We start from the raw sequence: 15920 nt of genomic DNA, 5'->3' as shown, positions 1-15920 counted from the left end.
TAATACCGAAGGATATCTAGGGCTGGTTATCGTTTTAACATTTTTGATGCCGGTACTGATACAATACATTAAATTCAGCACCGATACCCAAATGTTTCGTAAATTGTAACAAAAAAAAAATAATAATAAAATCATTTTCACTTAAGCTATTTATTTAACAGACGACATGAGTAGTCTCTTTCTCATACTGTCACCAGGAGAGGCTCTATCTTTCTGGATTCAAATAATTTTCCTATGAATATTGTTTTATGCATTTCTAAGAGTTCTTTTTTTTTTTTTTTAATCAAAACAATTCGAGTAGTGCCTTTTTGGTATCGTATTCCGAGACCCAGCCCTATGGATATCCCAGTATCAATGTGAAACATGATAATTAAGCTTCTCAGTTAGTTTAAGCTCTTTGAAGGTTTTTTGGCACTTGGCTTGGCTGCACAAATTTTTTCCAGGATAAGTAGTAGTTGATTGTGTGTCTGTTCACTTTGGAACTCTGCCTCGCTCTACCTCCAGTCTAGTTACATCACATGATCACAGTTTGTAGTCTGCCTCTGTTGCTGCATGAGGTTAATACGTCTGAGTTTGAGTTTGCTGTGTTTCACTATTTGCATTTTGTTAGCTACATATAGTCCAGCTCAATTCTGCAGTGTTTTAAACAAAAGCTTCAAGTGCTGCTTGATTTGAATATGCAGAAACTGTTGAATTGACGTGCTGCTCAGGGCTTTGGGTATTGTATTGCACTTACAAGGTGTTATTTTGTAAGGGCTTAAAGCGAATTGATCAGCATGGAGTAGAGTGTGTTAGTCCACTAGCTGCAGAATGCCTAATTGCGTGTCATGTCCTCTATCCGAAGAGAGGGCATATTGCTGACATTGCCATGTGAGTCTCCAGTCTCTGGGTAGCTGAGAGCTTTGCTTCCAGACTGCTTTAGGAGAAACATGACATGGAGGCTTGTTTTAGAGAAGACTCAGAGCATGTAAATCCAATTTTTACAGACTTGCTCTCGCTTAAAGCTCCCTAAAACTTAAAAGACTACGGAAATCCTTCCTGAGAGCCACTATTACTGCAATTACACAAGCTGACGATAATTTCCCTTCAAGAAGTATCCTTCTAAGCCTGCACCGGACTGAAGATTATGCACATTAGAGTCGTGTTCGTACGCGTGTGTAGTATGCTTTTGTAGTGTTGAAGGAAAATGATGGACTGGATCCCCTGTGTGAATTACTGTCATGTGTAATAATTAGGACAACCTTTGAAAACCTGGGTCTTCTTTGAACGTATTTAAATGGGACATTTGATCTATTTCATACAGTACTAAAAGATAACACACACATATATAAAGTAGGCCTACCAATCAAACTTTTGAGCACACCTCTTTTAATTCAATTGGTTTCTTTCTTTTTTTTAATATACATTTTTACATTGTAATCCTAATATTGAAGACATTAAAGCTTTACAGGAACACATGTCAAATTATTTTGGTAAACAATTTAAGGCTAAAAAGTCTTAAACAGATCAGAATATGTTTTATACATAAGATTTTTCTAAGTAGCACATTTATCTTTGAGGACAGATCTGCACACTCTTGGTATTTTAATCTCTGTGTCTTCATGAGGGAGAGTCACCTGGAATAGCTTTCTCAGCGTCTTGAAGGAGTTCCTGAAGGTGCTGAACAAATAGCTGCTGCTTTTCCTTTACACTGTGAAGCTCCAGCTCATCCCAAATCACCATCTCAGTTGATCAGGTTTAGATCAGGAGATTGGGTCAGGTGGAGAACAAACACTTTTTTAATGTTTACTACATAATTCCATATGTGTCCCTTGATTGTTTTGATATCTTTAATATTAATCAACAATGTAGACAAAAAAAGAAATAAAGAAAACCATTGAATGATAAGGTGTGTCCAAACTTTTGCCTGGTAATGTATTTATTTAGTATATATCATTAAGAAAATGTCAATTGTAATTTTTATTGGATGTCTATAAATGTAAGGTTTAAGTTCATTTTTAAACTCTATTTGGTATCAATTATCTCAGTTTACTATGTCTTCACGAACTGGCTGTTTTCCTCCTGAAAGATACAAGCTGTCCAGGGCTAGGATAGTAAAGTTACCTGAGGTAACTCAGCCTTACCGTTTGTTTATTTACCAAAAGACTGGCTGTCAGGTAGGGCTGTGACAAGCCTGGATCACCAGCAAACATACCAAGAGTAGCGAGACAGTCCAGGTCAAACACGGCAAGGCAGTATCCGAGGGCAAGGCAAAAATCTTAAAAAATATATCAAAAAGGGTCATACACAGAAAATTGAAAACACAGGCTAGAAAAACGCTTTGTAAGTGCAAGGACGTAACCATGTCAAATACTCGGCGAGAGGTGTGTGTGATGAAGGGGTATATATAGTGAGTGAAACAGGAGGGATCAATTTTATGGTGATCTTGGTCTGGGAGGTGTCATGTGATGAGGTGAGCAAGTGAAGTCAATGTGTGATGCATTCTGGGCACAAGTGCAGGAGGAACAGGAGCACCTTCAGTGCCAGATGTGACACTGGCTGCCTTTCTATATGTGAAAATTAGGTCATAGGTGATGTACTATGGATTTACATGGCTTAATGCTATGTGGCATGGTGTGGTATGCTGAGGAATAGAATGTCTTTCATGACTGTGCAGTAGGCTTCATGTTGCATTACAAATGTTCTTTTTCCACTGTTAAATCTATTCCAACCTTAACGTTAGCGACATTAACGTTCTGCATTTCTCATTTCTCTCCCTGTCTTCCTGATTTCTCTCTCCCACTTTTCAGGTGTTTAGAGATAGGAAGGGCTGGATGATTGGGCATCATCACGTCTCAGCGTTGTGTATCTGCCGTTTCTAATTAAAATCCCTCTTCAGTAATTGTAATTGCGATTTCATGACATGCATTTCATGAAATTCTGAAGCAGCGTCGACAATCGTTTTGTAGCGGAATAAATATGTAGCGGAAACACTTCATCCACATTCATTACTACTTAAAATTGCTAACATTAGAATCAGCCGCTCCTCATCAGCTATAGATGATTAGATCATAGTTAGAAAGGAGTGTGGGGGAGTCTGTCTTATTTAAAACATAGACAATATTTTGTTGTATTTTTTGGAGGATTTCTGCTTATTCAGGATATTGCTGATGGTAAATGCTGTACCAGTGATGACATTTTAAGAGTTTTCTTTGTCTGATCTTGTGCTAAACTTACTAGGACAGCTTGTCCTGGTCATATTGTGAGTGGTTTTACTTGTAAAGTACTTTCCAGACAATGGAACAGGCGAGTTTGATCTAAAATCGTATTAAATCCTTTCTAAGACTCTCAGGGCCCTGTATTTCACCCTGCACAAGATGCATCAAGATGCTAATTGCTATCTTACACCTCATATCAGTGGTCTGGAAGTGAGGTGTGTTTAGGTAAATTTCTGGCATATTGCTATCTTGGAAATGAAAAACACAAATGCTCCAATGACTGAATACAAACTAGGCAAATGTCAACAGTCAGATGTTCATTGCTATCTTGACAACACAGTTTTGTGCCCAACGTGCATAGAACCTCGCTTGCTCCACACATACAAGAACTAGTGCTGGGCAACATGTGAAAAATCATATATCACGATATGTAATTGTATATATCACGTATATATATATCATATATCACGATAACGATATATATCATGATGTACCACATTTAAGTATGCATTTAAGTCATTCTTTGAAAAATATGACAAAATAATATAATTGCTTACTTTTGTCCAACTTTATTTTAAAGGGACATTAAACCCAAGTTTCACAAATGAGAATTACTACCTTTTAGTGCAGCAATATATATGTATAAAATGAAAACAGATGAGGGAGATGCAGTAGCTAATTTTTTCAAAAGAACAATGTGTCTCCATTGTTCAGCTCTCATGAGTTTAATAACGTAAAGCATGTCGCAATCCGGCGTGTCCGCGAGTATCCATCATATAACGTAAAGCAGCGTCATGTCGCAAAACCACATTATGAAGCATTTTTTGCAAAGATTACTTTATTATCACTTATATAACCCGAGTTCATGCAACATGACTACGCCAATACCTTTCATCGTAGCGTACTTTATATATTTGCATGAATAATTGATGAAATTACTGTAGAAACGATAGAAAAGTGTCTATCATGCTACTTACCTTCTATCGTTCCACGATATTTATCTTCATATCGCACAGCACTAGCAAGAACACCTAGCAGTGCACAAACCCCAATTTTTACATCAACAATAAACAGAATACAAAATAAATGGCCTGCTTGTTTGCGCTGTTTCCTCTGGTGAGAAGAGTTGGACACATCCAGAGAGCTGCACAGTTGAAATAGCAATCCGCCAAAGTCAGTGATGGGGAATGGCAAGAGACATGTTGATTGGTTTATGCCCAAAACATGCCTTTTGTAGGTTTCAAGTCACACAAGGTGTTCTTTTCCCGTCATTACGATAGCAAAGACATACTGACGCCCTAAATCAAGCTACACAGTGCACAGTTGACAGCTCTCATATAGATCGATACAATAGGACTTGCATGCATTTACAGTCTTCGTTCTGAAGATTCTCAGAGAACTCTTTGGATTTGGCCATGATGATCCACACGACAGGCTTCTCCAAAATCATTGTAACTTTTACCTCAAAAAATGATGTTAGTTAATATATTTTACACACATGTTTTAAAAAAATAGCAGTTTTACTTTCTTTTTATTTTTTACTATCTCTGCCTCTCAATATTGATCAGTTACAGACCGAATTTTCTCTTTTGATGATATTGTTCTCTTTTTTATTATTAAAGAGGTTAAAAATGTAAAGATCACATCCTGCATTTTTATCTTGTGTTCAGTCACAACATTTTACAATATTCATCTGTACATGACATCCATTTTCCAACTCATCTCTCAGATGTGTGTCATGCCTACTTTACACAAGTGGCTACTTTGGCCAGAAGAGCAGGAGGGGAGAATGAGGATCGTGCTTTTGAAGTGGAACAGGCATTTCTGCACATTTTGCTGTTGAAGTCCAAACTTATGTTCACTCGAGCCCTCACCTCTCTAAGCTCATATAATCACCTTCAATTGAGCTAATAAAGCCTGGAACAGCCCTTGTGATGACGTCTGTGATTTCCGCTGAGGGGAAGTGGAAGGGCATGTTAAAATCAGTTTAAAATTGCTGTGTCGCCACAACAGGTCTGACTGATTGAGACATTGTGTTCTGGAGAACTCTAAATGTGTCCTGTGGTATCTGGCGCCAAGACATTTTAAGTCCTGTATGTTGTAACCTGGGGCCCTTCATGAATCGCATCATTAAGCCTTAGGTGCCCATGATGTGGGACCACCCTGATCATAGTTTGGTCAGAGTGGCTCAGATTCTTACGCTCGTCATTTTTTCTTGCTTTATCACATCAATTAAAAAAAGACTCTTCACCTGCTGCCTTATACATTATATTGCCAAAGGTAATTGCTTATCTGCCTTTGCACATGTAAACTTAAGTGACATCCCATTTTTTATCCATAGAGTTTAATATGACGTAAAATGACGGCCATCTTTTGCATCTGTAACAGCTTCAGCTTCTCCGAGAAGGCTTTCCACATGTTTTAGGCGTGTGTTTAGCAGTGTGGGAATTTTTGAACATTCTTCCAGAAGCGTGTTTGTAAAGTCTGTCAGTGATGTTGGATGAGAATATCTGGATGGCTGCTCTAATTCATCCTAGAGTTTTTTTTTTTTTTATCGTATTTTACAAACTATAAGGCTTACAGTATTATAAGGCGCACTATCAATGAACAACTGTTTTCTGGTCTATTCATATACATAAGGTGCACTCGATTATAAGGCGCATTTCAAGCGACACTAGTAAGAAACAAGGGTGTTGCCATGCTGTTAATCTACACAGATTTCTCTCCTGAAAACTGTTTATTTTGGTGAGTAAAGAGCTTCTGTTTATTTACAGCTTAGATTCCCAATATTTTCAACAGCATGGTTAGTAGCAGCGTTAGCCGCGGTTAGCAGCACTTAGCGCTAGTAAATGCCGCCTGACAGCGCTACACTGAGGAACCCTGAGTGTTCCGGTAAGCTAGAGTGCTGTTAGCTAGCGGTGTGTCCCAGCTTGTTTTAACATGGTCAACATGCAGACTACAGTGCGATATACTCACCTCTAAACATCGAAAGAGCTAGCTTTGCAGTTAGCGGCTAATGCTAATACAGCTCCAGCCTGGAGAAACTTCAGTGAAACTACTGTATAATGCTGTACCTCAGCAGAGTGGCTTTACTGCTCCTTACAACCTGACTGGTAGAATTCATACATTATAAGGCGCACTGTTGATTTTTGGGAAAATTAAAGGATTTTAAGTGCGCCTTATAGTGCAAAAAAAAGGCAAGTTCTTCCAAACCAAACTCGCTTATCAATGTTTTTATGGAACCGGAAGGATCTCTTGGTATGAGTTTCTTTCACTGTAACTAAATAGGTAGAAAGTCTAGTTACTGAAATACAGCCCCATACCATAATCCCCCCTCCACCAAACTTTATACTTGGTACAATGCAGTCAGGCTGGAATTCACTGAGCTCATGAGGGCAACTTTTTTTTTGACAGATGCCATTATAGATTAAAACAATCAATGTGTTTCATTCCACTTGTTATTGGTGCTAATGTTTTCGCTGAACATTTTGAGTGCATATTCAAAAAAATTAATATTTTAAGATGGTATGATGGTATGAAAAAGCTGGATACAAATGGGCCATTTTTCTGCGAATTAACAGATCCAACAATTTGCAAAAAGAGTACTGAATATTAAAATCCTCCTACTGTCTTAATTAGTCTTAATCTTTTATATATCTAGTAATGATGTCTTTTACAAGGCTCTATGTAAGGTATTAAGAAGTAAGGAGTTCTAGAATGATAAGCAATGCATTATTTATTATTGCTCATTTCTGTTTGGCCCTTTCTAAAAGCTTTAATTACTCGATTAATCATCAAAACGAGCTGTGTATTACTCAGTTATTGATATAATTAATAGTGGCAGGCCTACGTATAAGGTCCTAGAATCTCAGCCAATTTTCTCCCTTTCCAATTCCTCTTCATCTTTCTGTTTTTGTCTCTCTACAGTCTTTCCACCCCATTTTATTCTATATGTCTTCAAGCAGGACAAACTAATTGATTAAACGCCATCCAATTTTTTCTTCCCAAATCAAGCCCACTGGCTTTAACAGAGCCCCGCCGTCTCTTAATAAAATCAAAAGATGAAAAGCGCAGGCTCACTGAACCATCGCCTTCTTAATGTGTGTGGTCTCTGATGCATCTAATAGGCTATGGGAAGCTGTTGCAGGCCTTGACAGTTCTCCACCTGTTTCCTAATTGAGGTGATTTGGGGCTGTATGGAAACCTGTGAAGTGCTTAGTTTTAGAAGTTTCTAAGGGGAGGCTAGCTCTATTTTGTCATTTCAGTTTTGCTTTTTTTTATTTCTATTAATAGTAGTAAGTAGTAAGTGTGTGTGATACACTTTTCATAAAAAAAAAAAAACAGTTGCTCCCAGAAGAAATTTTGAAGAAAATAAAGGTTCCAGGAACAATAAAGCTATCCTAGACACAGTGTTTTAGGGTTCCTGGGGGGTATTATTAGCGCTAACCATGGCTAGCTAGTGCTGTTAATCGCAGCTAGCTAGCGCTGCTAACCAAGGCTAGCTAGCGCTGCTAACCACATCTAGCGCTCACCCTTGGACAAAATACTGGAATTCGAAACTCACTGTAGATAAATGGAAGCGCTTTACTCACCTAAATAAGTAGTCTGCGTGTGTACTTTGTTAAAACAAGCTACATGAGAGAAACCGCTAGCTGATAAATGGGGCTGGCTAGTACTGCTAAACAAGACTAGCTAACGCTTGCTAACCGCAGCTAGCGCTCACCCTTGGACAAAATACTGGAAATTTAAGTTTACTGTAAATAAACGAAAGGGCTTTACTCACCTAAATAAGTAGTCTGCGTGTGTACTTTGTTAAAACAAGCTGCATGAGACGAACTGCTAGCTGATAAATGAGGCTGGCTAGCGCTGCTCAACAGGGCTGGTTAAGCGCTTGCTAACCGTAGCTTGCGCATACGCTTGGACAAAATACTGAATTCTAAGCTTACTGTAAATAAACAGAAGCACTTCACTCACCTAAATAAACAGTTTTCAGGACAGAAATCTGTGTAGATTAACATCCAGCGCTTGTTTGACTTTAAAAGAAACTGTTTTGTTTTTTTAAGGACTACAGTTTTGTTTATTTAGGCCCCCCCTCAGCGGTGAGACCTGCTGAATTAGAAGGGAAACATGATGACACCCTTGTTCAATTAATGCGCCTTATATTCCAAAAAATGCGGTACATATTTTAGGTTCCTTTTTTCAACACTACTGTTGCATCTGTGAAATCTGTTAAATTATGTTATTTTTCGTGTAGCTATCATCTGCAGTTAAATCTGTTACCGGTTTCGAGAGCTTACTTATGAGGAATCATAGATTTGATTATTTTTTTAGTGAACATCTGTTCAGTTACACTGGTCAGTCATAAGGCAGGCATATTGTAGAGCAGTATATATTATAAGTAACATTATTATTGCAGTGTTTTTCGATATAAAGGACACTTATCTTTTTCATATGTAATGTTATATATGTTATTTGCCATTATATTATTACTAATTTTTCTCCATTTCTTGGTCTTGCAGGTCGAGCTGTTATTTCTCTGCAAGCATCTGTTCATTTACGACCTACTGGATGCTGGAAGTCTCGTTCGCCTCTGGCAGCTGAAGATGAGGTTACTATGGAAACAGTTTTTGCTGCTATCAATCATGGAGTATCTTACAGGTAAAATGAATTGGTAATTTTCCCCTGTGCTGCATCTGCACTGGATTTCCAACTATGACTCTATTATCTAAATCCGGCATAAAGGTGTAACGATAGACCATAGTTAAGCAGGAGGAACTAATAGTGGACACTGAAGTTCTGATAGCAGCACATAGGCTATTGCTGTATTTGTGCATATTGTAATTACAGACTGTAGTCCTGTAAATCTATACTTTATTGTTATCCTCCTATTACCCTGTTATTAAGTGGTCAAGACTTCACAGGATCACCATGTGTGAATGGATTAGACACAGCAGTGCTGCTGGAGTTTTTAAACACTGTTTCCACTCACTGTCCTTCCACTCTTAATAGACACTTCTACCTAGCTGCTCCACCTTGTAGATGTAAAATCTGTTGCTGACAGCTGCTGAAAGGAGCACTATCAATAAATATCTATTTTCTTTTCTGGTCTATTTTCATGCATAAGGTGCACTGGAATTATAAAGTGCATTTTATGCGACACTAGCAACTAGAAGTAGAAACGGGTGTCGCCAATTTTTCCTTTTACATTTCAGCAGGTCTCACCACTGAGTGGGGAGACATTTAAAGCAAAGCTAAGTAAACAAAACTGTAATTCTTAAAAAAAAAAAACAATTCAGATGAGTTAGACAGAAGTCAAACGAGAGCTGGATGTTAATCTACACAGATTTCTCCCCTGAAAACTGTTTATTTGGGTGAGTAAAATGCGTCTGTTTATTTACAGCACATGTGTCAAACACAAGGCCCGCGGGCCAAATGTGGCCCGCCACGTCTTTTTATGTGGCCCGCGAGAGCTTGTAAAATCTTAGTGTCTATAATAAATAGGTCAGAAGCGTTCTTTGACCAAAAAATACATTTCCCACAATGCTTGTCGATTGTATTACCCGCAAAGTTACGGCTTACTGCCACTACACGGCAGTGTAGTCATTGATGTGGAAACCCTGCCGGAGGGAAGGTGTAACTTCGCGGGTGGAATTGAGACATGTTTATCCCATAATATCCAGAAAAAGAAAAGTTGATGCAGACGGACGGCTGTGCTTCAAGGCGAAAGACCGGTATGCATTTTGTGTTACTGACCAAAATAAACGCTTTTTAGAAGAGATATAAATTATGTGTAAATATTTATAAGACAATAGCTGATAAAATCTGTTTTAATGAGGTTAATAAACATCACTGTGACATCGCTAGTCGCAGTTTCACCTCAGCAAAGGACGAGGAGGTGAATCACTTATCTAACCAGCCTTTACTGATTTCTTCAACAGTCTAACCTTGCAGCCGTGGTGTGTCCACTAAACTCCGTAGTTATAAACATCCTGAGGTTAGCAGCGCGCTAACTGACCTGTTTATAATGTAATCCGAGCAGTGACTCCGGGATGGCTGCTCTAAACTGCTGCTGTTAGCTGCTTGGGCTGAAATATGAACTGTAGAGAGCTGTATTATCCGGTTAGTGGGGTTATTTTATTTCATACACAGAAGAACTTAAAATTTTAAAAACGCTCCAGACTGGCTCAGCTGAGTCCTGTAGCCCGTGGCTGGGCTGTAGCTCTGACTCAGTAAAGACTGCGGGCTTGTGCTGCTGCAGCTCCCACTAGTGGTTGGATGAGGAAATGCTAAATCTGTCACAGCTCACAATTTTTGATTTTATATTTATTAAGCCTCTTTTCAGTATCAAACGTTTTGATCAAAGTTAATATAACTTGTATTTTATGTCATTTCTATTCACTTGTATAGTTTGGTTCTTGATTGATGGAGTTTTTGGATTTCATAACAGGATTTATGTTAATAGAGCAACAAGCAAACATTTTTTCCATGCAACTGTAATATTTGATTGAATAAATAATATATTGAGAGTTATTTAACATTAAGGAGTAATTACATTCATTTACATATATTACATTTGGTTACATTTTCTTATATTTATAAGTTACATCTGGCCCTCGGAGGACAGCCAATATGCCAATGTGGCCCTCGGCCAAAATGAGTTTGACACCCCTGATTTACAGTAAGCTTAGATTTACAGGATTAAATTTTTAAAAATTAATTAAAGGATTTTAAGTGCACATTGTAGTGCAAAAAATGTGCCATCACTGGTCCTGACCATTGAAGAACAGGGTGATAGGAGCAAAACAACATCTAAAGATGAACAGATACAGGACTACAGTCTGTAATTCTAGAAATACAAAATGCATTTGATAATCTGATTTTTTTTGCACCAATACAGCAACAGCCTGACTGCTGCCATTGGTCCGCAATGTCATTGCAGCGCTGAGAAGGACCCACCAACCATGTAATAGCTGCTCTTTGGGGTCCTGAACAATAAAGAATTCAGAGTGAAAGGAATATAATAAAGGAAGCAAGCAGAGAAACATATACAGGACTGCTGTCTGTAATTATTGAACTACAATGTGCTCCTATATGCCCAGTGGAGCTAAATATAGATAATGGCTGCACAGAAAGCACATTTAAAAATATATACATTAAAAAAAAGGGAGAAATGGATGATACAGTATATAACTATTCATTGGAATAGCTCATGTTTGATAAAAATCAGGCATCCTCAAAAGCTTACAATGTTATTATCCTATTGTTTTCTATTTGTATCTGAAGACTTGCATCATTTGTAGATGTTTTTTACTTTTTTTTAATGAATTCTCTAAAGACTCCAAAGAGCACTGCCTGGCCAAATATATAAACCAAAAGCTTACTTCTCCAGCTTATACAGTATGTGTGCTTCCATTACATGATTATTAGCTTACTGTGCAACAAAGCACCCACCCATTTGGAGAGCTGGCTTGTCAGAAAAGTCACCAATCTAAAGCCTAAAGACTGTAGAGGAAAGGTGAGAAAGTGTTTCTCCTGGTTACTGTTAAAAATAAACATATTGCTTCACTCAGATTTGCTGAGCTGCTAGTGAGCTTGCCGTTGTTTACATTTAATTAATGGCAAAATAAAACGTTTTTATTAAGATATATTTTATTTGTAGTCAACAATAATGTATCCTTTCTTGTGTTTGTTTCAAAAAGCTTAGTTTTTTTTAAGCTGTACTCTTTTCACTGTATGGTGTACTGCTTTTCTACTAATGCCTGAAAATGTAGTGCTAAATTTTCAGCACACTATAACAGTCCAACAATGCACCAAAATATTTAATATATGAAATATACTATAATAGTGCTGTATATGATGATCTGGATTTTCACATGTAGGGACTAGGGAACAGGGCACAGCTTTGAACACAGCTTTATATGTGTAGCTGGGCTGAACAAAGCTAATAGTTACTGCAGAATTATCTTTAAAGCAGCTTTAAGGCGTTTTCACACCAGCACTATTTGGTCTGGTTGCTTGTACCCTTAATGCAGTTTTACATTACATTACATTACATTTGGCAGACGCTTTTGTCCAAAGCGACTTACAATAGTCAAGTACAATGTAAAATAAGTTTAAAGGTAAAACTTCTTTGGATAGGGATAAAAGGAGGTCAAAGGGGAATAATTGGATAGAGGAGTGAAGGAGGGGAAGAAGGAAATGAGGTTAGAAGTAGTTAGTGTGTTAGAGGTGTTAAGAGAGTAAGTGCTCTTTGAAGAGCTCTGTCTTCAGGAGTTTCTTAAAGATAGCGAGAGATTCTCCTGATCTGGTAGTGGAAGGTAGTTTGTTCCACCATTGGGGAACTCTGTATGAGAACAGTCTGGATTGCTTTGTGTGAGTGTTTGGCAAAGCGAGGCGACGTTCACTGGAGGAGCGCAGCGGCCGGGAGGTAGCGTAAGCCTTCAGGAGCGAGTGCAGGTAGGAAGGAGCCTGTTCTGTCATCACCTTGTAGGCGATAGTAAGAGCTTTGAATTTGATGCGAGCATCAACTGGTAGCCAATGGAGCTCAATGAGCAGCGGGGTGACATGTGCCCGTTTTGGCTGGTTGAAGACCAGACGTGCTGCTGCGTTCTGGATCATCTGGAGTGGTTTTACTACACAGGCCGGGAGGCCAGTTAGCAGGGCATTGCAGTAGTCGAGGCGTGAGATGACGACCGCTTGCACCAGGAGTTGGGTGGCCTGTTGCGTCAAGAACGGTCTAATTTTTCGGATGTTATAGAGCGCAAAGCGGCAGGACCGAGCAACTGAGGCCACATGGTGCATGAAGGAGAGTTGGTCATCAACCAGTTCTAACGAGCAGGTGTGAAAACAGTAATCGCACTTGGGTACAGATCAAAAAAACTTGCTGGTCTTGATCCGGTCCAAGACGAACTGTGGAGTGGTTCGCTTGTGGTGAGAATGTGATCCGGTCTCGATCCATGCTGTTAACATGCACTGTTAACAAGCACTCACTGCTCGCAGCCGCGAGACTCTATGTGTTTACTACATGTACATCTGCGCTACACATCCTATTAAAACTCAGATTGCACAGCACTCTGCAGTTGTGTAAGCATATTGTGAGCAGTACACCTCACCAGAGATACACAGTGTAGTTAGCATCGTTTCAAGCCCAGAGAAGCAACGACAGAGACAGTACTCTCCCTATTACAGGTGGGTGAAGAAATATTAAAAATATGAAAATTCAGTGATTCTAAAACTGTTACAAATGTTGTAATTTATACAGTTAATACCAGGATTACATTATGTTACCTGAAGTATATGAATGTTCATTGTCTTCATCCAGATGTGCAATGTTTCAGGTATTAGGAATTCTGTTTCAGCAGCCTCCTAAAGTACGCTGAGCTCTTTTAGAGTGATACAAAAATTCCTAGGTGCTTGTCAAGCTTTTGCTGACTTGGTGAGGTTCTCTGCTATGATGCAACTGTGCATAAGTCTGAGCTCAAGTCAGGGCAGACTGTTTTTACACAATATAAAGCCTTGAAGAGGCAGGTCTATTAAGGCCTTACTTGGGCGTCCATTATTATGGTTTTGCAATATTTCTCCTGTTCAAACGGTGCCCAGCAAGAACGCTACCAATGAATGCTGCAATGAATGAGTGCATTAGATAGGAAACTACAGATTGGCACGTCATAAGCGGAAAGCACGCCAGAGCTAACAAGATCGGGAGTTATTTTTGTCTTGCCTGTAGATGCAATTAAGCTGTGCAGTCATTTTAAAATGAATAGCATTGTTTGGCGGAAGGGTTGGGACTCCTCAATACAGTCTCTTAGGAAATAGAAATAGCATGTCACACTTTAATAGCTTGACTCCCTCAAGATGCGGGAATGGAAATTTTCTCGCGAAACTGTATCCATGTAAGATAATGCAGTATTGTGACGTTCCCGTGGATTTGTCATTCCTTAAATCAACACAAAGCATCGCTGAGTGCAGCCAGGAGTAGAGAATCAGTGAGAGACAGCTCCACTGTTTAAAAAGTCACAGTGTGCAGAGCAAATGCAAATTTTCTCAACTATGATTCATTTGGAGCATTCGTGCCTTTACCTCTGTTTTTTAAACAGTTTTTTTTTATGGAAATTCCTGTCAGTTCCTTCCAGGAGAAGGCAGATATGAATTGTCTTGACACTGTCTTGACTTGACTCACTGCATCTGATCTAAAGTATATTTACCAGTGGAAACTGATTCACAGATCACTTTCCATTCTTATCCTTTCTCTAGTTTGTTTCAAAAGCCCTATCTGGATGGGATTAGTTTCTCAGGGGGTCCTGAGGTAATTTTCTGTTTTCTCTTTTAAGGGGGGGTCCTCTGAGAAAATGACAGGCTGAATTACCTACTGGTTTTTGCTGAACTCCGTGGTCCTCCAGTAATTTTAGTCCAGTCCAGACGCACATCTCTGAGTTTCATCACCTCTGGTTTAATTAAATATCTATTTGTCCACTGCCACGCACCTTACACTTTTTGAGTGCATTTCCACAGAGATCCACATAAACACAACAGCGAGTGGAAGTGGAGGAGCTACTGAACGTGATGTCACGTGACCAGAGAAAGCTAAAAAAAACTCTCTGGTCCTCCTGTTTTTTCAATTGCAGTCCGGATGCAAGAGTTTTATTACTGAGTAGAAGTGTAAAATATTTTTCACAAACACGCCCTGAGAAACTAATCCCGTCTGGATAGAGCTAAAGACTCTTTTTAGGGGAGCCAAACTTTATGAACACACACACACACAGTGCCAGATAAAATCAGACATGATTAAATGTGAAAAACCTTTGGATCTGAAGAGTTATGTTTAAAAACCTGATGTTTGTTTCTAAGGCCCAATAATCAATGGCATGTGTGAATTTGGCAAGTGGTTGCCAAGTGTTGTGTCAAATTCTGCTTTCCTGCCAGACTCCTACTATCTTGAATGCAGGCGTGTTCTTCAGCAGACAAAAGAACTAAACCATGGTTCAGTTGTGATTCAGATCAGTGTTTTTGGTTGGACCAGATTTTGGTGTTTGGTCCAGACCAAGGTTTAGCAGAGAACAGTAGCCCAAATCTGACCTTTTTCAACAAATCTGACATTATTTGATGGGAAAAACACACTGATTAAAAAATACACTCTGATGACTCAATCTGAAAAGCCAGATCAGAATTTATTTTAACTTTTCATCTATTTGTCACGTCCTCGCCCTGTTTTTGTCTGTTCTCGTGCTTGTGTGTTGTTCCCACGTGACCCCGGCTATTTCTTCCCTGGTGTTTTTCCACTCACCTGTGTCCATTTGTAGCTCCGCCCCTCATTACCTTTTCGTCAGGTGTTTCCTGTTTGTCCGTGTCTTTATATAGTCCCCTTGTTCCTGTATTCCTTATTCGGTGTTGTACGTGTTATGTCAGTTCAGGTGTTTTGTGTTTCTCAGTTCTACGTTCTCCGTGTTTCTTTGTATGGTCCAGTCTTTTTGTTTCTTTAATAAATATTCGCATTTGCGTCCGCTCTCCTCGTCCTTCCTTCCTGCACACCACCTGACACTATTGGAAAGGCTGCAGTGATCTTATGTTTGCTTAGTCATTTAATTCAACATAGTCTTTTAATTTATAGTAAATAGTTAAACAAATTTACACATAAATTACTGACAGGTTTAATGCTGATTGATGGAAAACACAAAAAAAGATCGGTATCTAGAAAGATCTGAGGTTTGACAGTAGAAATGAGTG

At 38.9% G+C, this 15920-nt stretch overlaps 1 protein-coding gene across 1 annotated transcript in view; it reads left to right on the top strand.

Annotated features, from left to right (window-relative positions):
- Positions 1–15920, top strand: part of cntn3a.2 (contactin 3a, tandem duplicate 2) — a 167982-nt gene that overhangs the window by 25450 nt on the left and 126612 nt on the right. The window contains exon 2 of the mRNA XM_022677584.2: positions 8717–8855. Coding sequence (XP_022533305.2) covers positions 8801–8855 — 55 coding nt within the window. The 5' untranslated portion in view covers positions 8717–8800. The remainder of the gene's footprint in view (positions 1–8716; positions 8856–15920) is intronic.

The sequence above is a fragment of the Astyanax mexicanus genome, chromosome 13 (assembly GCF_023375975.1).
Source record: "Astyanax mexicanus isolate ESR-SI-001 chromosome 13, AstMex3_surface, whole genome shotgun sequence".
NCBI lineage: Eukaryota > Metazoa > Chordata > Actinopteri > Characiformes > Acestrorhamphidae > Astyanax > Astyanax mexicanus.
This window is presented reverse-complemented; position numbering and strand designations above follow the sequence as displayed.